Source organism: Lipotes vexillifer, unplaced genomic scaffold (assembly GCF_000442215.2).
Source record: "Lipotes vexillifer unplaced genomic scaffold, Lipotes_vexillifer_v1.1 scaffold1586, whole genome shotgun sequence".
NCBI classification, from domain to species: domain Eukaryota; kingdom Metazoa; phylum Chordata; class Mammalia; order Artiodactyla; family Lipotidae; genus Lipotes; species Lipotes vexillifer.
Window position 1 is genome coordinate 616,133 of NW_006792103.1, and position 23,575 is coordinate 639,707.

General features: G+C 35.6%; 1 protein-coding gene across 5 annotated transcripts in view; it reads left to right on the forward strand.

Annotated features, from left to right (window-relative positions):
• The window catches only part of RIMS2 (regulating synaptic membrane exocytosis 2), a 583,562-nt gene that overhangs the window by 262,754 nt on the left and 297,233 nt on the right, over positions 1 to 23,575 (forward strand). For all 5 annotated transcript variants that reach the window (XM_007465316.1, XM_007465315.1, XM_007465318.1 and 2 more), the window contains one exon: positions 22,080 to 23,005. In XM_007465316.1, coding sequence (XP_007465378.1) covers positions 22,080 to 23,005 — 926 coding nt within the window. The remainder of the gene's footprint in view (positions 1 to 22,079; positions 23,006 to 23,575) is intronic.

The following is a 23,575-nucleotide window of genomic DNA, read 5'->3' on the forward strand; positions in this document are numbered from 1 at the left end:
TCTTTCCCTGTCTGCTGTCATTACACTGACCACTGGATCTTTGGACATCATGCTTACTAAGGTTTTTTTAAGCTCTAACATGTTTTGATTTTATAAATACACTTAAACTCTGTCACAACATGCAATTCAAACAAAAGAGTGTAGGATTGGGAGTGGAATGCCATATTCAAAGAATTGCAGAGATTTTCAGGTATCATTAAATTAAAACCTGAGGAGTTTGTTTTCCTATTTTTAGTTCTTTTGAAAAGTCAGATTAACTCTATAGTTATCAATGACTGAGAAAGAATTCTTTTATTCTCCCTTCTTCTCTTCCTTTCTCAAACAGTGACTGAACTGCTAAATGTCAGGCTCTCTATTATATATTCTTTGCACTAATGAAGGCTCAGATGAATAGTAGTAGCTCTTTGGCTAACCATTGCACTTTTTTCTAGGTTCTTGTTTAGCTGAGCAGTGGGGTATAACTAGTGGTGTGCAGGTAAATATTTGGCAATCAGCTTTCCAAAGGGAAAAATAAAAACCCCGGTTTGTAGCATTTGCCGATTTTCATGATGTAAATATTGCCAGCATGCCTGATTTTAAGCTACCATTGTGACTTCACTGAACACAGAGTTGGGAGGAAATGTTTACAATGGGCTCTTGGCTCCAGTGCACCACTGGATAAGGAATTAAAATCTGCACTATACTCTTCTGCCTCTGTCATTTGAAATCACTCTCCCCTTGGCTTATATTCATTAGATAACCTGCACCCATTTTCTGTTCCTAGACCTTTTCACCTATGGTAGCCTCTTATTTACTTGTTTATTTTCCACTGAAATAGCGCCAGGTAGCTAATGACTCCAGATGCCTTACACTTCTTCCTAGAGACAAGTCTCTCTCTGGCCTCAGTTAGCATTGTGTTTAGCTATACATAACACAAATATCGTAAGTACAATGCTTAAATAAAGGAGGAGTTTATGTTTTTCTCATGTAAAAACAAGACTGGAGATAGACTGCTCAAGGAAATCAAGAGACCTATACTCTGTTTTTTTCTTTTCTTTCTTTTTGCCCTGCTACCCACAGTGTGTGGCTTTCAAACTTATGATTAAAAGAGGGCTGAGTTATAGGAAGTAGGACAACATTCCAGTCATAAAGGAGGAAAGGCAAAGTATGAAAGGTATATGCCAGTTGGGTCTATCTCTTACTTAGGAATAATTAGCTTTGTAGAAGCTGTACTTAGTAAATGTCTATCTAAATATTATTTGCCTGAACTGTGTCACATAACCACCCCTAGCCACAAGAGCACCTGGAAAATAGTTTTTTTAGACTAAGCACACTGTTGATCTGAATAAGATTATGATTCTATTTGTAAGAAAGAAAAGACACAACCAACTGTGTCTGCCACATTCTCTTTTGCCTTTTGTCCTGGTTCACCCCTATGAACTTTATAAAGCTAATTCCCTACTATTGTCTCATCAACTAACAGTTTAAGCAAAGTGTATTTGGAACTCTAAATTATGAAGTCCTATGTTCAGTAGAGCTGCTTTAACTTAACACAATTCTAGACTTAAATGTTCCAGGGTTTTAGTAGATAGGATACCCTCCTTCCTTATTCCTATGGTTCCTTCTACATGGAGAATGCTGCTCTAGAATACTATTCCTGGCTTCCCTCCACTTGCTATTCTACTTTGCCCTTGGGGATAAGGAATTGATTGAGTGTAAGTAGCACTTTCTGTTTCTTTCCTGCTTCTCTTGGGAACAAGCGGCTCACAGCATGCATTCTCTTCTGTTCCTGCCTTGAGTTTTACAGGGACAGGCTATAAAATAAATAGTCTTAGGGGTTTCCCTGGTGGCGCAGTTGTTGAGAGTCCTCCTGCCGATGCAGGGGACACGGGTTCGTGCCCCCGTCCGGGAAGATCCCACATGCCGCAGAGTGGCTGGGCCTGTGAGTCATGGCCGCTGAGCCTGCGCGTCCGGAGCCTGTGCTCCGCAATGGGAGAGGCCACAACAGTGAGGCCCTAGTACCGCAAAAAAAAAAAAAAAAGCAGCTTCTTGCCATTGCTTGAGACTTGTCGGGGTGTGATTTGTTTTTATTGCTTTCTGGGCTTAAGTAGAATCATTCTACTATCATAATTACCAAATGAAATGTAATATTAAACATCCAGTCTTGCGATTTTTGATCCCAGGAAAGATTTTGATCTCACTAAATGACTGTTTTTAGTGTAAAACTACTTTAAAGAAACCACATGACTACAGGGCACATGAGTCCCAGTGTGCTGGCTTTTCACAAAGGAAAAACCAATTTTCATAGAAACGGAGTTCATAAGAATCATGACAGCTGATGAGAAGTAATATACAGACTTTAGAGTCTGTATTACAGATTGTGTGCCAGACAGGAAGATTTTAGTTGCAAGTAATAGATAACTCAACTGAGACTGGTTTAGGAAATAAAGGGAATTTATTGGTTTACCTGAATCAAAACTATGGAGGTACATGTTGCTTCAGGTGAGGATTGATCCTGAATCTCATAGAATGTGACTTAGGATGTCATTTCTTTCTTTCTATTTATTTTTATTTTTGTCTTCTAGTTTTATTGACATATAACTGACATACAGCACTGTATAAGTTTAAGGTATACAGCATAATGATTTGACTTACATACATCATGAAATGATTATCACAATAAATTTACTGAACATCCATCAACTCATATAGATACAAAATTAAAGAAATAGAAAAAAATATTTTTCCTGTGATGAGAACTCTTGGGATTTGCTCTCTTAACAACTTTCGTATATAACACACAGTGGTGGTAATTATACTTATCATTTTGTGCATTACATCCCTGGTGCTTATTTATCTTACAACTAGAAGTTTGTAACTTTTTGTAAAGCACATACTCATTTTTTATGATTAAAAATGTTTTTTAAACTGCCTACACAAAGCATGAATACATCTACAAATATCTGATCTTTTCATCTCCTACCAGAAGCAGGTCCAGATTTGTGGGCCCTGAAGCTAACCAAATTTGTGTGACCCTCTTGAAGAAAAGAAATCAAACTCACAAATTCAAAATTAAGTACAAAAGTCAATATGTATTTAGAAAGGGAAAATAAATCACAGAAATCACAAATTTGGAAGCCTGGCAAATACCACACACATCATAAAATCCAGAAAAAATAGCACAATATTTTAAATAATTGCCTGACATATTCTTTAATCATGGAAGTTTGTAATTATTGACTGCCTTCATCCAATTCCCGATCCCCCATTCCCCACCACAAATCTGATCTCTTTTTCTCTGAGTTTGTTTTTATTATTTTTTTTTGCGGTACTCGGGCCTCTCACTGTTGTGGCCTCTCCCATTGCGGAGCACAGGCTCTGGACCCACAGGCTCAGCGGGCCATGGCTCACGGGCCCAGCCGCTCCGCGGCATGTGGGATCTTCCCGGACCGGGGCACGAACCCGTGTCCCCTGCATCGGCAGGCGGACTCTCAACCACCGCGCCACCAGGGAAGCCCTGAGTTTGTTTGTTTTTGAAGTATAGTTGGCTTACAACTCTGTGTTAGTTCTTTCTTTCTATTTTTAATTGTCACTAAGTGGATACTGACTCCATTTTGAGAAGACTCCCCCAACTCATGACCCAAAATTGACTTCAGTAGCTCTGAGAGTTATATGACTTCTCAATCATAAAACAGGAAATCTGTGTCACCGCTGACAGGCAAATGTCCTTAAGAATCATTGTGATTGGACCAGCTTAGGTGGGATGATAAAATACATGATTTATCTGGAGGAATTTGTATTACAAAACATGTCTGCATTCAAAAGGAAGTCCTAGCTCCAAGTGTCTAATCTGGTGACTCATCATCCTCACGGGTTTATCCCTCTTTTAATGTGGGGTTTAAAAGAGGACGTCACATGTTTCAAATATTATAAAACCACAGAAAAACACTTGAAATTTAACAGCCTTCTTTCACAAAGCTCAGCCCCACCAGTGGCTTCCATTGCATTCTGTTTCCTCTCCTCTGGGGCCTAGCTCCAGCAAGCATCATACTTTTTTTCCCCCTGGCTGTAATACATCATTGACAGAGGGAATTTGTAGAAGAGTGTGGGGGACAAGTTGATAAGAAGCTAAGAGAGCTTTATTGAAGGGAAATTACTTCAAGGAAAGAGCAGAATTATTAAAAAGAGGATGTTTTATGGAAGTTTGCTCTATTGGGTGCAATACTATCTTCTTCACCTCCTCAGTAAACCTTCCTTAAATTTTCCATCATGTTTTAATATTAAACCCATGTAGATATGTGGGTTTTGGGTAGACTTTCTGAGACTGGAAATGGAGTGAAAAGAATGCTGCCCCAAGATAAAATTATATACTACTTTTAACCACATTTGAAGACAATCTGCTAAAGATTCCATTTGATGGTCTTTTACTGGTCTTGAAGAATTAAGGGATCAAGAGTATCTGTTTCCAGAGAATATACTGCATATGTAAACAGTAGTGCTGATTTATGCATAATTTGAAGCAATGCAATATTTGATAACCATAACTAAGGAGCTCCAACATATCATGCTAGCATGCAGATGTTAGGTGCTGTTTTCTCTTTTTGAGAAAGAACATTCTGTTAACTGGAAAATAAATCTGGTTTCTTTAATAAATCTAATTGAGTCAGTTCTGAATGTGCAGATCATTTAGAAATATTTTGTGTCAGTTCCTTCAGCTTTGTATCAAGATATATAACATGCTATGTGAGTATTGGTACATTAAAAATACAGGAATAATTCATGAAAAATTCGATTTCCACAAATGTTGGTATAATGAAGTTTCCCACATTTAAATACAATGTATTATTATTTTGTTTATTTGTTTTTGTTTTGTCATGGCAGTTATTCCAAACAGTACGGTGTTGATTTGGTTATCTTATCATGAATTCTCTTCCAAGAAAAATCTTGTTCAGAAGATGCTTTCTATGTACCTGCCACATTCTAAAATAAGTTGATTGTGTGGTATTCTCATGCAGATTTAGTGGCAGGCTAATTGACAGAACTAGCTCTATTTTCAAATATTCTTTCTTTCTGCTATCAAGAAACAGCTTTTCTTTAACTCCTCACCTCTCCCTATCTCAGCAATGCAGTTTTCTCCACATTTCTGAAAAAAGTCACTTGAATTTTTAAATCACTCTTAAAAATCAACAAAATTGGACAAAAAGATTCAATAGCTGGGAAAGTGAAGAGGTCAGTATTCTCAAAACTCATGCATCAAAGGCACATCTTTTGCTTGTTCACCTGAGAGTAGTATTTTGAGTAATTTGTCAGTGTATTTTTCAAGGTAAAATGCAAAAAAGAAAACAAATCTTGTGAGTTTTGGCTAATCCTATTAAGTTTATATTGTAGATAGGTTGGGAAAGTTGGGTGGATGACATTTATTTTCATCATAGTGTAAAAAATACCTTGCTTGGGTAGCTTTATTTACTTATTCAATAAATATATATTGAGTACCTACTGTATGCCACGTGTTTGGGATAAAGTGACCAAAACAATGATCCCTGCCTGTAAAACTTACACATGAAGAAGCAGACAGAAAACATGACAAATAAAAACTATATCATAGAGAGGGCAGACAGCAGAAGCAAGAAGGACTACAATCCTGCAGAAGAACTACAATCCTGCAGTTCTAATTTTGTGGAACAAAACCCACACTCACAGAAAGATAGACAAGATGAAAGTGCAGAGGGCTATGTACTAGGTGAAAGAACAGGATAAAACCCAGAAAAGCAACTAAATGAAGTGGAGATAGGCAACCTTCCAGAAAAAGAATTCAGAATAATGATAGTGAAGATGATACAGGACCTCAGGAAAAGAATGGAGGCAGTGATCAAGAAGATGCAAGAATGGACATATATACACTACCAAACGTAAAATAGATAGCTAGTGGGAAGCAGCCACATAGCACAGGGAGATCAGCTCGGTGCTTTGTGACCACCTAGAGGGGTGGGATAGGGAGGGTGGGAGGGAGGGAGACACAAGAGGGAAGAGATATGGGAACATATGTATATGTATAACTGATTCACTTTGTTATAAAGCAGAAACTAACACACCATTGTAAAGCAATTATACTCAAAGATGTTAAAAAAAAATAAGTTTAGGGATGTTAAGTCACAGACATTCCTTCTTAGAGGGAGAACATGGCCTTAGATCTGAACTTATGAGTTGTTGTTCACTATACCTTCAGCCTCCGAAGGATTATAATCATCACATGAGAAAATAGAAAATTAAAAAAATATATATACAGCTTTTAAGCACAAAATTGAAAGAGTGGGTATTTTCATTAAAATGCCTACAAATGATTTCTGCTAGAATTGAGTTACCTGTATAGTTCATGCTGTAATACTGCAGAATAATTGAAGCATTACTATTATAATACCATTCATTCCATATAGAATGAGAGCTGACTGAATGCCAAGTCCTATACAAGGTGCTGGGTGCACAGTGGTGATCAGTCTCTGCATTTCAGCGGTAATCTCTGTACTTAGGTTTCAGTGGTTCTAAGCACTAAACATTGATCGTTTACTAGGATATTCACTATAGTGTAAAATGGCAGGCTGAAAACCCACACCCAGAGCAGACAGAACAACGACAACAAAAAGATGCAAGAAATGTTTAACAAACACCTGAAGAGTTAAAGAACAAACAAACAGAGATGAACTGAAATGATAACTGAAATGAAAAATACACTTGAAGGAATCAATAGCAGAATAACTGAGGCAGAAGAACGGATAAGTGACCTGGAAGACAGAATGGTGGAATTCACTGCTGCAGAACAGAATAAAGAAAAAAGGATGAAAAGAAATTAAGACAGCCTAGGAGACCTCTGGGACAACATTAAATGCAACAACATTCACATTATAGGGGCCCCAGAAGGAGAAGAGAGAGAGGAAGGACCTGAGAAAATATTTGAAGAGATTATAGTCGTAAACTTCCCTAACATGGGAAAAGGAAATAGCCACCCAGTTCCAGGAAGTGCAGCGAGTCCCAGGCAGGATAAACCCAAGGAGAAACACACCGAGACACAGTAATCAAATTGACAAAACTTAAAGACAAAGAAAAATTATTAAAATCAACAAGGGAAAAATGACATACAAGGGAACTCCCATAAGGTTAACAGCTGATTTCTCAGCAAACACTCTACAAGCCAGAAGTGAGTGGCACGATATATTTAAAGTGATGAAAGGGAAGAACCTACAACCAAGATTACTCTACCTGGCAAGGATCTCATTCAGATTCGATGGAGAAATCAAAAGCTTTACAGACAAGCAAAAGGCAAGAGAATTCAGCACCACCAAACCAGCTCTACAACAAATGTTAAAGGAACTTCTCTAAGTGGGAAACACAAGAGAATAAAAGGATCTACAAAAACAAACCCATAACAATTAAGAAAATGGTAATAAGAACATATATATCAATAATTACCTTAAACGTGAATGGATTAAATGCTCCAAATAAAAGACACAGGTTCGCTGAATGGATACAAAAACAAGATCCATCTATATGCTGTCTATAAGAGACCCACTTCAGACCTAGGGACACATACAGACTGAAAGAGAGGGCATGGAAAAAGATGTTCCATGCAAATGGAAATCAAAAGAAAGCTGGAGTAGCAATACTCATATCACATAAAGTAGACTTTAAAATAAAGAATGTTACAAGAGACAAGGAAGGACACTACTTAATGATCAAGGGATCCATCCAAGAAGAAGATATAACCATTATAAATATATATGCAACCTACATAGGAGCACCTTAATATATAAGGCAACTGCTAACAGCTGTAAAAGAGGAAATTGACAATAACACAATAATAGTGGGGGACTTTAACACCTCACTTACACCAATGGACAGATCATCCAAACAGAAAATTAATAAGGAAACACAAGCTTTAAATGACACAATAGAACAGATAGATTTAATTGATATTTATAGGACATTCCATCCAAAAACATCAGATTACACTTTCTTCTCAAGTGCACATGGAACATTCTCCAGGATAGATCACATCTTGGGTCACAATTCAAGCCTCAGTAAATTTAAGAAAACTGAAATCATATCAAGCATCTTTTCTGACCACAAGGCTATGAGATTAGAAATCAATTATGGGAAAAAAAGTAAAAAACACAAACACCTGGAGGCTAAACCATACGTTACTAAAACCCAAGAGATCACTGAAGAAATCAAAGAGGAAATCAAAAAATACCTAGAGACAAATGACAATGAAAACATGATGATCCAAAACCTATGGGGTGCAGCAAAAGCAGTTCCAAGAGGGAAGTTTATAGTAATACAAGCCTACCTCAAGAAAAAAGAAAAATCTCAAATAAACAATCTAACTTTACACCTAAAGGAACTAGGGAAAGGAGAACAAACAAAACCCAAAGTTAGTAGAAGGAAAGAAACCATAAAGATCAGAGCAGAAATAAATGAAATAGAAACAAAGAAAACAATAGCAAAGATCAATAAAACTAAAACCTAGTTCTTAGAGAAGATTAACAAAATTGATAAACCATTAGCCAGACTCATCAAGAAAAAGAGGGAGAGGACTCAAATCAATAAAATTAGAAATGAAAAAGGAGAAGTTACAAGAAACACTGCAGAAATATAAAGCATCCTAAGAGACTACTACAAGCAACTGTATGCCAATAAAATGGACAACCTGGAAGAAATGGACAAATTCTTAGAAAGGTTTAATCTTCCAAGACGGAACCAGGAAGAAATAGAAAATATGAACAGACCAATCACAAGTAATGAAATTAAAACTGTGATTAAATATCTTCCAACAAACAAAAGTCCAGGACCAGCTGGCTTCACAGGTGAATTCTTTCAAACATTCAGAGAAGAGCTAACACCCATCCTTCTCAAACTCTTCCAACCAATTGCAGAGGGAGGAACACTCCAAAACTCATTCTATGAGGCCACCATCACCCTGATATTAAAACCAGATAAAGATACTACAAAAAAAGAAAATTACAGACCAGTATCACTGATGAATATAGATGCAGAAATCCTCAATAAACTACTAGCACCCAGAATCCAAGAACACATTAAAAGGATCATACACCATTGTCAAATGGGATTTATCCCAGGGATGCAAGGATTCTTCAGTATAGGCAAAACAATCAATGTGATACACCATATTAACAAATTGAAGAAGAAAAAACATATGATCATCTCAATAGATTCAGAAAAAGCTTCTGACAAAATTCAACACCCATTTATGATAAAAACTCTCCAGAAAGTGGGATGGAGGGAACCTACCTCAACATAAGAAAGGCCATATATGACAAAACCACAGCAAACATCATTCTCAGTGTTTTAAAACTGAAAGCATTTCCTCTAAGATCAGGAAAAGGACAAGGATGTCGACTCTCGCCACTATTATTCAACATAGTTTTGGAAGTCCAAGCCACAGCAATCGGAGAAAAAAAAAGAAATAAAAGGAATACAAATTGGAAAAGAAGAAGTAAAACTGTCACTGTTTGCAGATGACATGACACTATACATAGGGAATCCTAAAGATGCCACCAGAAAACTACTAGAGCCAATCAATGAATTTGGTAAAGTTGCAGGATACAAAATTAATGCACAGAAATCTCTTGCATTCCTATACACTAATGATGAAAAATCTGAAAGAGAAATTAAGAAAACACTTCCATTTACCATTGCAACAAAAAGAATTACAAAAAGAATTACCTAGGAATAAACCTACCTAGGGAGACGAAAGACCTGTACTCAGAAAACTATAATACACTGATGAAAGAAATTAAGATGATACCAACAGATGGAGAGATATACCATGTTTTTGGATTGGAAGAATCACTATTGTGAAAATGACTGTACTACCCAAAGCAATCTACAGATCCAATGCAATCCCTGTCAAACTACCAATGGCATTTTTCACAGATCCAGAACAAAATCTTAAAATCTGTATGGAGACACAAAAGACCCCGAATAGCTAAAGCAGTCTTGAGGGAAAAAATGGAGCTGGAGGAATCAGACTTCCTGACTTCAGACTATACTACAAAGCTACAGTAATCAACACAATATGGTACTGGCAGAAAAACAGAAATATAGATCAATGGAACAGCAGAGAAAGCCCAGAGATAAACCCACACACCTATGGTCAACTTATCTATGACAACGGAGGCAGGGATATACAATGGAGAAAAGACAGTGTCTGCAATAAGTGGTGCTGGGAAAACTGGACAGCAACATGTAAAAGAATAAAATTAGAACAATCCCTAACACCATACACAAAAATAAACTCAAAATGGATTTGAGACCTAAATTTAAGACTGGAGACTATAAAACTCTTAGAGGAGAACATAGAAAGAACACTCTTTGATGTAAATCACAGCAAGATCTTTTTGATCCACCTCCTGGAAGAATAGAAATAAAAACAAAAATAAACAAATGGGACCTAATGAAACTTAAAAGCTTTTGCCAAGCAAAGGAAACTACAAACAAGACAAAAAGACAACCCTCAGAATGGGAGAAAATATTTGCAAATGAATCAACGGACAAAGGATTAATCTCCAAAATATATAAACAGCTCATGCAGCTCAATATTAAATAAACAACCCAATCTGAAAATGGGCAGAAGACCTAAATAGACATTTCTCCAAAGAAGACATACAGGTGGCCAAGAAGCACATGAAAAGCTGCTCAACATGACTAATTATCAGAGAAATGCAAATCAAAACTACAATGAGGTATCACCTCACACCAGTTAGAATGGGCATCATCAGAAAATCTACAAACAACAAATGCTAGAGAGGGTGTGGAGAAAAGGGAACCCTCTTGCACTGTTGGTGGGAATGTAAACTGATACAGCCAATATGGAGAACAGTATGGAGGTTCCTTAGAAATCTAAAAATAGAATTATCATATGACCCAACAATTGCACTACTGGTCATATACCCAGAGAAAGCCATAATTCAAAAAGTTACATTTACCCCAATGTTCATTGCAACACTATTTACAATAGCCAGGTAATAGAAGCAACCTAAATGCCCATCAACAGACGAATGGATAAAGAAGTTGTGGTACATATATACAGTGGAATATTACTCAGCCATAAAGAAGAATGAAATTGAGTTATTTGTAGTGAGGTGGATGGATCTAGAGACTGTCATACAGAGTGAAGTAAGTGAAAGAGAAAAACAAATATCGTATATTAACACATATATGTGGAACCTATAAAAATGGTACAGATCAACCAGTTTGCAGGGCAGAAATAGAGACACACATGTAGAGAACAAACATATGGACACCAAGGGGGGAAAGTAGCAGGGGTGTGGTGGTGGTGTGATGAATTGGGAGATTGGGATTGACATGTATACACTAATATGTATAAAGTGGATAACTAATAAGAACCTGCTGTATAAAAAAATAAGTAAAATTCAAAATTTCAAGAAAACCCAGGGAATAAAAAATAGGATAAAAAAAGTATCATAATTAGAAGTTGACAAATGTTATGAAAAAGTTTAAAAAGTAAGGCAGGTTAATGGGATTGGGATTTGGAGGGTGGCAGTGGAGACAGAGATTTAAGTATTCATTAGGGTGGCCAGGGTAGGCCTCCTTGAGACCACGTTTCACTTTGAGAAAGTGAGATATGAGGGAAGAATTGCGCAAGCTCTCTACTGACTAGCTGACTAGATATCTCTAGTGATATCTGGAGGAACAGCATTCCAGGCAGAGGGAGCTGCCAGAGCAATGGTCTTAAGTGAAAACATGCAGGGAAGCCAGCGTGGCTGGATCTGAGTGAGCAGCTGGGGAGGAGTACAGGGAGCAGTGGGTGCCGGATCCTATAGGCCTTGTAAGCAAAATAGGGAGTTGCTGAAGTGTTTCAAGCATGTTAATGATATGATCTGGCGTACATTATTGCTGCTGTGTTGAGACTGAGCTGAAGGGGGATAGAATAGAAGCAGGGAGACCAGTTAGGAAGTTTTTCAGTAATTCACACCGGAAATACTGGTTAAATCAGGCTTGTACTGGTGGAGTTGGTGAGAAGTGTTTGGGTTCTGGATATATTCTGAACGTAGACCCAGCAGAATTTCCTCATGGACTGGATGAATAACTAGAAGGAAAGAATAACCATTAACTGAGACAGAAAATGCCGCTTCTCCTTAAAACCACTGACCTGTATTTTCTCTGTTTTAAAACACTGTATGATTCTTTTTCTCAATAAGGAAATAAACCCTTAAGATGAAAATTAATTATATGCATGATTGATTTGCAGATAAACAGAATCTCTTTTTAAATTCGATATACACTTCTAGATATGTTTGTTTCATTTTACAGGAAAATATTTCTCTTCTCTGAATAACTATAGTTGCAGGCCCTAACCAAAAATCTGTTGCCTCTTTGGAGCAAATAGAAATAGGAGGAGAGAATGGAACAAGTCTATGAAACCAATAATTGAAGTTCAGTAGAGGGGCAGTAATATTAAAAGAATATAAAATTTTCAGTGGAAAATAGAACAAAATAACTCTAGGGCCTTTCTCTGATGATGATGGAAGTTTAGGTAAAATTATTTATTCTTTTTTTCCATCTTTTATTTCTTCTGTGTTGCTCATTGTACTTCTTTGTATTGATTCCAGTGAATCTTTATTGTAGGATTGTTTCTAAGGCTGCCATAGACTTCGATAGAGCACATTAAAGAAGGGAAATAAAATTACTACAGGTTCAAATTACCTTCTAGTATAGAATGGTTCCTAGTCTTTGTGTCTCTTTTTGACATAGCAATTTTGGGAGGGATAGTGGGGAAAGGGGAGTGGCCCAATGTGTTACTATAAGGGAGCATCATTTGTGCACCATTTTCTAGAGATTTGCATGTACTAGGTCTTCATCTTTCAAATATAAGTTGAAAATATTATCATGAATAAAAAAATTAATTTAAGCTGGTATCTGATTCACAGAATCTTTTTGTTATTTTGTATTTCTGAAGTGATCAATGGATACTAAAATTGTAATATTCTCATGAAAACTTTTTAAACCCCAAATTGGACCTTCATAAATTTGAATGCATAAGAAGTACTTATCTAGGGAATAATTGAAAAAAAAAATCAAAGAGTTTGAAAAAGGACAAGATATTGGGTTGGCCAAAAAGTTCGTTCGGGTTTTTCCATAAGATGTTATGGAAAACCCGAAGTTTTTGGCCAACCCAATAACTTTCAAAGGGTGGGAAAGAAGAAATTGGAGCCACAGAACAATCTGTAGAGAGTAAAGAGAAAGCAGCAGTGGTGCTAGAAATGATACGAAAGACAGTCTGAGGTGGACAAATAAGAGGAGCTAGAAACAAGGTTAATAGGAGAGAGGAAGGGCAGCAGAGTGTACATTACCGTTGGCAACACATTGCCAAGAGCTCACTGAAGGGGTAAAAGTGAATGGAAGGAAAAGTAAAGAAGACAGTTTGCTATCATAGCATCACCTGTAATGTTGTTTCTGAAATCTTCTGGACTTACCAGCTTGGAAGAATCAAAATACTATGTGGATTTTTTTTTTTTTTTCAGTTTGAAATGAACTGTGGGGTCTAAGTGGTTGAATTTTATTATTGGTTAATATTTCTGTAAAAATGAATTAACTTGCATTTCTAATTTTTATTGCATTTCTGTTTGAATAGTCTACAAGTCTGTATTAGGAATCTCAGAGGGTAAAAATGACTTTATCTGTCCCTGTTCCCCACACCCTGCCTCCCCGCGCCCGCCCCTTGTGCCCAATGTCTCCAAGGTCTACATTTTGGGAGAGAATTCTGTAGATGAATACTGCATAAGTAGTTGAATGGTGCTACAACATTTTCCTAAACCCTCATTTAAACTTGAAATTTGGTAGACCAAAACACAGCACACTACTTTCGCATCTCTCCCTACTCTTTTTCTCAGTTTTATATAAGTTTATTTGCAGTCACTTAAACATAATTCTCAGAAGTATAACATTAACATCTAGGTAATTGGCTTTGGGTAGAAAGGAATCCATGGTGTTATCTTTTTTTCTATTTTTTAGTTTTTTGAATGACTGAATAGAGGCATTGAAGTAATAAAGTGAGCAAAGCTTGATTTAAACTCAATGTCTAACCAAATTCTTAGCTCACGGAACACATTTTTAATTAAATTTTTACAGAAACTGCTACTTCCTGTTTCGTTACGCCTTTAGGGGAGCATTCTCTTTTTAGTAAAGATTAAGAAACTTCTTACTGAATAGTTGAAAAGAAATGATAGAGTAGACCTGTTAAACCATCACCATCTTTTACTATCACTCTACATTTTATAGTGAAAGCAGTGTGTAGACATCAATAGCAAACACAACAAATCCTGTTATTTTAGAAATACTGTAATTCATATAGGAGAATGTGGTTTACAATTTTTGAATCTGTCCGTTTTAAGTATAGTGCCCAGAAATGCCTTGGATGTAGGATGCATCTGGTGTTCAGTATTGTGAGGCTCTAATCAGCTAAGTACCATAATCCTTCTTACAGGGTACATTCTTACTTGACCTGAGCTATATACAGCCACATAGTAACGGCATTAAGGAATAACCTTTTTCTTAACAGTCCCATCACTAGAGGATTTTATGACTCCATCCGTGAATGAGTTTTGTTTTATGTGTAACTTTTTTGGTAATTGAGTTTTGAAATAAAATGATTGTGAGCAAGTAGAGACTTTCAAATCATCTGATTAAGGATGGCTCCTATGATTTTGCTAGAGCTAGAAGGATTAAATGAAAGCACTGCCCGGCATAGTGCTGATGTATTTTTGTCAACATGATGCTTCATGCTCGACAGATGTGCATTGGTTGAGCGAAAGGTAAAAATATAAAAATGTGTTGAATACTGTGAAATGTAAAAAAAGATTGTTTTTTTTCATGTTTTATGATGAATATAAATTGTTTGATTTGTAAAAATTCCTTTTTGTAGGAATTATAGGAATAGAACCTACATATTTTATGTTTTACAGGATCGTATGCTTCTGTTAAATCCTTGATTTAATGTGTCTCAACAGCTTCAAATTTCAGAATTTGATTGCAATGTTATGTTTAAACTGTATGGCTAGCATTGTGTAATTGAATTAATGAAGTATTTCAATTTATTTAGCAACATCATGCCTTATTAAGCTTTTAAAAAGTTGGAGGTTTTTTCAGATTATTGACTCTTCAAATGTCATTTCTATTCTTTTATATATAAAATGACAATTATTTAATAATCTCTACTAATTAAACATGAGTAAGATTTTCATATAGGTAGTGCTTAATTGTAATAACATAGATTTGAATTTACAGAAATTCGTAATCTTCGAATTCTTCACTCTTCTCTCATTGTCATTATGATTCTTAAAAATTGCATAAGTCTTAAGAGTTAAAAATATATGAATATTAAAACTTAAGTTTCCACGTAACCTTTCACTGTCCTTGTAAATGTTTTCAAATGTTTACTGGATTATATTTTCAGAAACTTGATGATTATTTTATAGTATATATGGTCAGTATTCTAGGTAGTATAATAACACAAACCACATAGGATGTTAAAGGTTGTAAATATTAAAATAGAAACTAATATTAAAAACATCATGAATTAGTATACAGTATATAAATTGAGACTGCCTTTGGGAAATTGTCAAAAGTGGCTTTAATTGGGAAAGAATCTTTTTATTTGGAGTTTCTCTATCAGTCAATATGATTTTTAGAGATGGAATTTTAAAGAGACTAATTGGTAGAGTTTCTTGCTCAACCTATTATGCCTAATCAGACATTTATAATGGAGTGGGTGTGAATATACAGCTAGAATATTTAGAAATAGATTGAATAATTAGTCCAGATGACAAAATACTTATAAGCAGTGAACAAGAAATGCTACCGATTAAAGTAGATTTAGGGGCTTCCCTGGTGGGGCAGTGGTTAAGAATCCGCCTGCCAATGCAGGGGACACGGGTTCGAGCCCTGGTTGGGGAAGATCCCACGTGCCGCGGAGCCACTAAGCCCGTGCACCACAACTACTGAGCCTGCGCTCTAGAGCCCGCGAGCCACAACTACTGGAGCCTGTGCACCTAGAGCCTGTGCTCTGCAAGAAGAGAAGCCACCGCAATGAGAAGCCCGCTCACTGCAACTTAAGAAAGCCCGTGGACAGCAACAAAGAAAGACCCAACACAGCCAAAAGTAAAAATAATAATAATAATAATGGATTTAGGACATTTCTTTATGTGATTTTTCTATAAACTAGTTCCAGTTAAGACCACTATAATATGGTGAAAGAGAAAATAATTGTAGCAACCTAGGTTTTAATAAAGAGAAGTAAGATGAACAGATATTAGGTAAATACAAAGTGAATATAATACTGATATTGTTATATATTAGAACAGGAGATTGATTGATGAATAGGAGTGAAAATTAAGGCACTACATAATGTCACAAATACATTTTATTCTAAAAAAGTCATAATTCTGGATTCTGCCTTTTAATTTCTAAGGGTCTTTGAAGGATTAAGTGAAATATAATATCTTAGATGAATTGCTACGTTCTTCTGAATTAAAATTTATGGGTTAAATACTGTTAAATGCTTTATGATTGTCCAGAGAAGTGTACAGATTATCACTATATTCTTTTTCCTATTAAATGTTTTCCATTTGATAATAATAAATGCTAGGGCCTGCTTATAAAGGCCAGTAGGGAAAATAAAGGTTAGAGATATAGTACTTATATTTTCATGGATTTTCTTCAGTTTCTGAAATAATATAGTGTCTAAGATATATAGCAATTTTAAGTTTAAGAAAGTATATATGAAATAATTAATGATATGACTGGTAAAAATTGTTTTGATGAGTATTTGAATATTTTGGAATAACTGATAGCAGATTCATCATTGTTTGGTAAGAGTATTCTTAGAATAAAATCTTGCCTTGCTTCTAACATGGCTTTAATAAATATATTATCAGGTACTCTACCTGAAAGCATAGAGTTAAGTAACAGTGACAATAGTCATCCCAATTTCAGAAATTATGTTAAGGAACAGTGACAATAGTCATCCCAATTTCAGAAATCATGACCAGTGTTCTATTTTTACTTAAATCCAGTACAAATCAGCATCTACAGTCTGATTCACATGCTTCAGGCAAATTTTATAATCTCTAGAACAAAGTGATTGCTGGATTTAATATTGGATTCAGTTTTCCTAAGGTATGATCTTTAAAAAGCACTTAAATAGCTTGCTAAGGTCTAATTAATAATAGAATTTCTTTTAGAATTGAACTGTATAATGAATAAATATTTTTATTTATTAATACAATGGAATATATATTTCCTGTGTTATAAAGGTTCACTATATTCACTTTTACCCTACTTACTTTCAAAAATTTATGTTAATTCCTCAGGGATGAAGTAATGCTTTTTTTCTCATTTCTGTCCATACCCAGCATGATGTTAAATGTATTACTAGAAATCCCTAATTTACAGAGATTTTTTTCTAAATGTTTAGTTCTAAAGGGATTGACCCTCAAAATACATTTTTGCCAAAGAAGTCATTTTATAAACAATAGTATGAAGTTCATCAAAAGCCAAATTAACATACAATAGAGCTAAATTACACTACTAATAAAAGTAGTTTCTTCATTGCACTTAAGGCCCTATTACTGCCATGGGAGTAGTAGGGGAAAGAGAAGATCTAGACTATTTTAGCACATCAGTGGGTTTGAGTACAGAAGAAGAGAGCAAGCCCTGAAAAGTAGAGATAATCTAAGGGAGAATTAATCAGTCGGTTCTTTAATTCAGGAGATTGAGCACCTACTATCTGCCATCCTCTTTAGACCCAGGTTGCCTGTTCTCTCGAAACTTAACATTTAAGGAGTATTATAGACATTTCTGGATAGAAATGGGTAAGATTACCTAGGGAAGAAGTGCAGTGAGGAAGAAGGCCATCATTAAGTTGACCGTCCTTCAAAATATCCAGTTTTTCCCTGAACATTTTCTGAAATTTTTTACTTCACTTTCTTGTATGACTTTAAGTTCCACATTTTAGAGATTGATTTGTATTAACAATCTTAGGCATGTAAGTATTTTTGATAATATTGTAAAACCAGTGTCCATTCATTCTGATTTAGTCTGCTTGTTTTTCTTTTGACTTTCAACTGAGATAAAATATAATGAAATATTTACCAAATATGGTAAATTACAGTTTACTCATTTGGGAGCATGAAATCTTTTGAAAGGGAAGAGCATGTGAAAAAGGCTTAGTGGACTGCTTTTAGATGGGTTCTAGAGATGAACTACCCTGGAAAATCCTAGATTCAATAAAATAACAACTAAGAATTCAGTAAATTTATATTTTATAAAACAGCTTGGAGTAAAAAAAAATAATAATAAGGGAAAGAAAAGAAAAGAATAGCAACTTAATGAGAATACCCAAAACTTCTCCAGCAAAGCTGTATGTTTTACATAAATGGGCTACATATCATGTAACTATGCTCTTCAGGTCTTAGTTCAAATGTACTTTTTTAGAAAGAACTTCCTTATTGACAGTAGCTTCACTCAGTCACTTTTTGTAATTTTACCCTTGTTTCAGTTTTCTTCTATAGGACTTATTACTATATGAAATTACCTTAATTTGTTTATATGCTTACTGTCTGTCTTCCCTCCTAGAAAGAACTTCTTGAGGGCTGAGACCTTATGTGTCATTTTTCTGTTGCATTTCCAGCAACCAGAATCATACCTGGCCCATAGTAAGCACTAAATAAATATTCGTTGAGTGACTGAATAAATACTGGAGGTACAAAGGTGTGTTAGACATAGCCCTTTCTGGTTCAAAATTTGAAGTCTAGTGGACAGTACAGAACACTAGTTAGGTAATTGTCTGTAGGATGAGTAGTAATATGCTGGGGAAACACAAAGGCACAAAAGTGAGCTCTAGCTGATGAGCTGCTCTTACTGGCCTATTGTAATGAAGTAATACTGCTTTCATTTAGCAAATCACATTTTACTTCCTTTTTTATGTTTCCAAAATTCATATGCTTATATATAGCTATAAAATTTCCTATTCAGTCCACACTGAATTTTAAGGAAATTAAAATTTATTTTATTACACAATCTCTAAATGAAATTTAAAAAATTCTTTTCATATGTACCATATAAATCTGAGAAACACTAGCCTTACTCTTGAAACAGTATCAATTTCTTTATATTAAATTAGATTTATGAATAACACATTTTTAGAGAAAATATATTTATTAATTTAGATTGAAAAAACTTGTTATATTATTTTAAACATACTGAAATGAATTTGAATTCCTAACATAAATTCTACATCTAATCTAATGGATGTTAGATGGTCAGTTTGAGAAGGAACTAATTTAATTGCTTATTCTTTAGAGTTCCCTAGAGAAATTCTCACTTATCTCAGTTAGTATATATATATTTTTAGTATAGTTAGTACTAGTAGCTAGTTAATGAGATGTGAGTATATTGAAAATTGGCACTAGTCAGTTAATTACATCTTGATAAGAGCATCCTTATAATTTTTTGCGATGCTTTAAGCTTTCATTTAGGCATATTAACTTGATGAAATTGTGGTATCAATATTATAAGATCATAATCTCTAAGAAATGAAAGAAGGTTTTAGAATCATTCAGCTTCTTATAAGGGTCATCTCTTAATCATTCCTGTATTCCTAATCTATATTATAGTGTGTGGCATTTAGTTCTTACCTAATACATATTTGTTAAAATAATATTTGAGTTAATGTGTATAATCTATGTCTCTCACTTTAAAGCACAGACTCTCAAAGATTAAATGGCTTTATAGGTTCAAGTAACTGGTTAATAGCAGAAGTAGGACTAAGAAACCCATATCCCTTAACTCTAGTGTTCTTTTCATGATACATTGCTACCATACTAGAGTATTTTTTCTTTATTCATATGTATAAAAATAATGACAAAAAGTAAAATGAATTATGCATAACAGACACATAAATAGGATATTATGTAGGTTAATACTGTATAATTTATTTTGAGTGCTCTGTTTTTTTTTTTTTTGCCGTATGTGGGCCTCTCACTGTTGTGGCCTTTTTTTTGCCGTATGTGGGCCTCTCACTGTTGTGGCCTCTCCCATTGTGGAGCACAGGCTCCGGACGAGCAGGCTCAACGGCCATGGCTCACGGGCCCAGCCGCTCCACGGCATGTGGGATCCTCCCAGACCGGGGCACGAACCCGTATCCCCTGCATCGGCAGGTGGACTCTCAACCACTGCGCCACCAGGGAAGCCCCGAGTGCTCTGTTTTGATTGTATATTTTAAACTGTAGGAATCTATGGTGTTATGTAACAATTGGAACCTAAAAGATTTGTAATTAAGTCCTAAATGTTTTATATGTAAATGTAAAAAAAAAGTGCATACACTTGCTTAATCATAAAACATTGAAGGGAACAGGCCAGCTCCTTCATTTACTGCAATACTTTTCCCTTTATGGCTCTAGGTTAGAGTCAACCCTAGCAATGCACATGTGTGAGATTTGAAAGGTAGAAGAGTTACAGAAACCATAATTGTCAAGCAGAGTTTTTGGCAGGCAGATAGGCAGATGTGAAAGTCTTAGTGGCTCCTAGATGAAACTCCTTTTAATTGACCACCCTAATGCTGTAGGCAGCTGAGGTAATTGGTGGCAAATTCCTCAAGACTTTTCGAATTCACAGCAGTTTCCTAATGACCATTTTGAGAACCCTGTCTTTGGTTCTCCAGGCTAAGAACAGCATTATCTTCTCTGACGTTCATTCCTTAGCAGGTTCAACAGTTGTGTAGTTTTGATTTCTATATTGAAACCCCGACTCCCTGGAAAACCTAGAGTGACTTTTGTTTCTGTTAAGGAACCCTAACTGATGCATTAGCAGACTGCATTCCAGATATGGGGGAAAGGGACTAGGTGATACAAAAGAGGATTGAGAGGAGAATGATGATGCTGCTGGGTTGGGTCACTCCATGTGTATCCTTTCCCTGCTCTGTCTTTTGGAATCAAGAAAATATTGTCTAAGAAATTCTCAACTGAGCTATCTAATCTTGGTCATCTTTAACTTCAACTGACCCCACTATTTCATTTGTCCTGGTAAAATCTCTGTAACAGTTATTCTAAACCTCTTCTGTCATCTTCAGGATTGCAGTTCCATTGCTTCTCATGGCTAGTGATTGCCATTATCTGAGTTTGTGCCAGAGAAGAGGACAGCGTGAATATTTTGTTGACAAAGAGTATGATGTGTGATTGCAAGTTCTACCAGATTGTACTGGTGTTAGAGGGGCAGGTTGAAAACTTAACAAACACTTTCTTCTTCTGAGTCTGTAAGGACATATTAGGAGTCAGCTGTGAAGACAGAGAAGTGTCATGGAGCTGGCCTTAATTTAATGAAGATGGAATAAAAATAGAAGATCTTTCTGACTTCTTTTTTAAATGAACAAATCATTATAGTTGGTATTTATTTAAATTGATTATCTCAAGTTAGATCAGAAAAGGATTGGAGATATAATGATAAGATGAAGATTTAGATGAACTGATACTAGGAGTGATCTACGTAGATGTTGAATGAAAAATGATTTTTAAGAGCCAGCCCTTAGTTTCAGTTGAAAGCATTCAACTCTTGAGCTGAATCAGTTTGGCTTCATCACGATTTCAAGTGACTATGAAATCAAGGTGTCAGGAATAGAGAGAAAGGAAGGTGGGATTTTTCTAAGCTTCTGAATAACAATTGAGAGATAGCTTCAGTGTATTAAGCCAAGCAAAGAAATTAGAATAAAAGTTCTTTTGCTGCAGTAGAGTATGATGTTGATTATCTAATTTCAGGGCCAAGGTATATTCCATATGGGCGTTCCAGGCGTTTAAGAAGCATATTAAAAGTACCTTTTAAATTTCCTATTTGAACTGAATAAAATGAATATTAGTAAAACTTTTGTCATGGTCTGATTTTTAAATGAAATTTTTAAAAAAAAGGAGCAAAAGAAGTATTTGAATTTATCCATCAACCTACCAGTGAATCAGTAAAATGTGAAATTGCCTAAATTCTGCTCTTTTCCTCATTCTTTTTCTTTGGTTACTTAGGAAACGAAGTCCATCAGTGTCCAGAGATCAGAATAGAAGATACGACCAAAGGGAAGAGAGAGAAGAATATTCACAGTATGCCACTTCGGACAGCGCGATGCCTAGATCTCCATCAGATTATGCTGATAGAAGGTCTCAACGTGAACCTCAGTTTTATGAAGGGTCTGATCATATAAATTATAGGGACTCCAACAGGAGAAGTCACAGACATTCCAAAGAATATATTGTAGATGATGAGGATGCAGAGAGCAGAGATGAATATGAAAGACAAAGGAGAGAGGAGGAATACCAGGCACGCTATCGAAGTGATCCGAATTTGGCCCGTTATCCAGTAAAGCCACAGCCCTATGAAGAACAAATGCGTATCCATGCTGAAGTGTCACGAGCCAGGCATGAGAGAAGGCACAGTGATGTTTCTTTAGCAAATGCTGATCTGGAAGACTCCAGGATTTCTATGCTAAGGATGGAACGACCATCAAGGCAAAGAGCTGTATCTGAACGTAGAGCTGCCATGGAAAATCAGCGATCTTATTCAATGGAAAGAACTCGAGAGGCTCAGGGACCAAGTCCTTATCCACAAAGGACCACAAACCATAGTCCTCCTACCCCACGGAGGAGTCCAATACCCATTGATAGACCAGACATGAGACGTACTGACTCGCTAAGGAAACAACAGCACTTAGATCCTAGCTCTGCTGTAAGGAAAACAAAACGTGAAAAAATGGAAACAATGTTAAGGAACGATTCTCTCAGTTCTGACCAGTCAGAGTCAGTGAGACCTCCACCACCAAAGCCTCATAAATCAAAGAAAGGAGGTAAAATGCGCCAGGTTTCATTGAGCAGTTCAGAGGAGGAATTAGCTTCTACACCCGAATATACAAGTTGCGATGATGTTGAGATTGAAAGTGAAAGTGTAAGTGAAAAAGGTAAGCACTATGTTCTAATCACACATTTTCCTGTAATTCATTAGATAAGGGTTTTCTTTTTAGGTTGTATTTCTGAGTAGACATTTAATTGTTAGACATTTCTACTTTTACTTTTAAGTTCTTTAATGATGCTGATTATGTGAAGAAAATTTCAAGTTATAAAAAGTGAATATCTTCGGTAATTCATGTAGTAGAAAAGTCTATTGACATTTTTAAGAATTGGTTTTTGCTTTGTTTCTGAAAATGTTCTTGCATCACTTGACGGCATATTTAAAAATACCTATTAGCTATAGTTGTAAAAATAACATCTTTTGTGTGTTTCCGTTTAAAAGGAACAGTATGTTTACTATAGAACATCTGAAAAATTGTTCAGTGTAAAGAATGAAATACAAGCTATCCACAATCCTTTCCGCCATATATAGCTATTGCTAACATTTTGTTGTATTTTCTTCCCTTTTTCCAATGCATGTGTATTTTACAAATCTACAAAATTGGTATCATACTATATAATTTTGTATTCTGATTTTTTTCAGTTGATATCATACCATTAACTTTTCTCCAAGCCTTTAG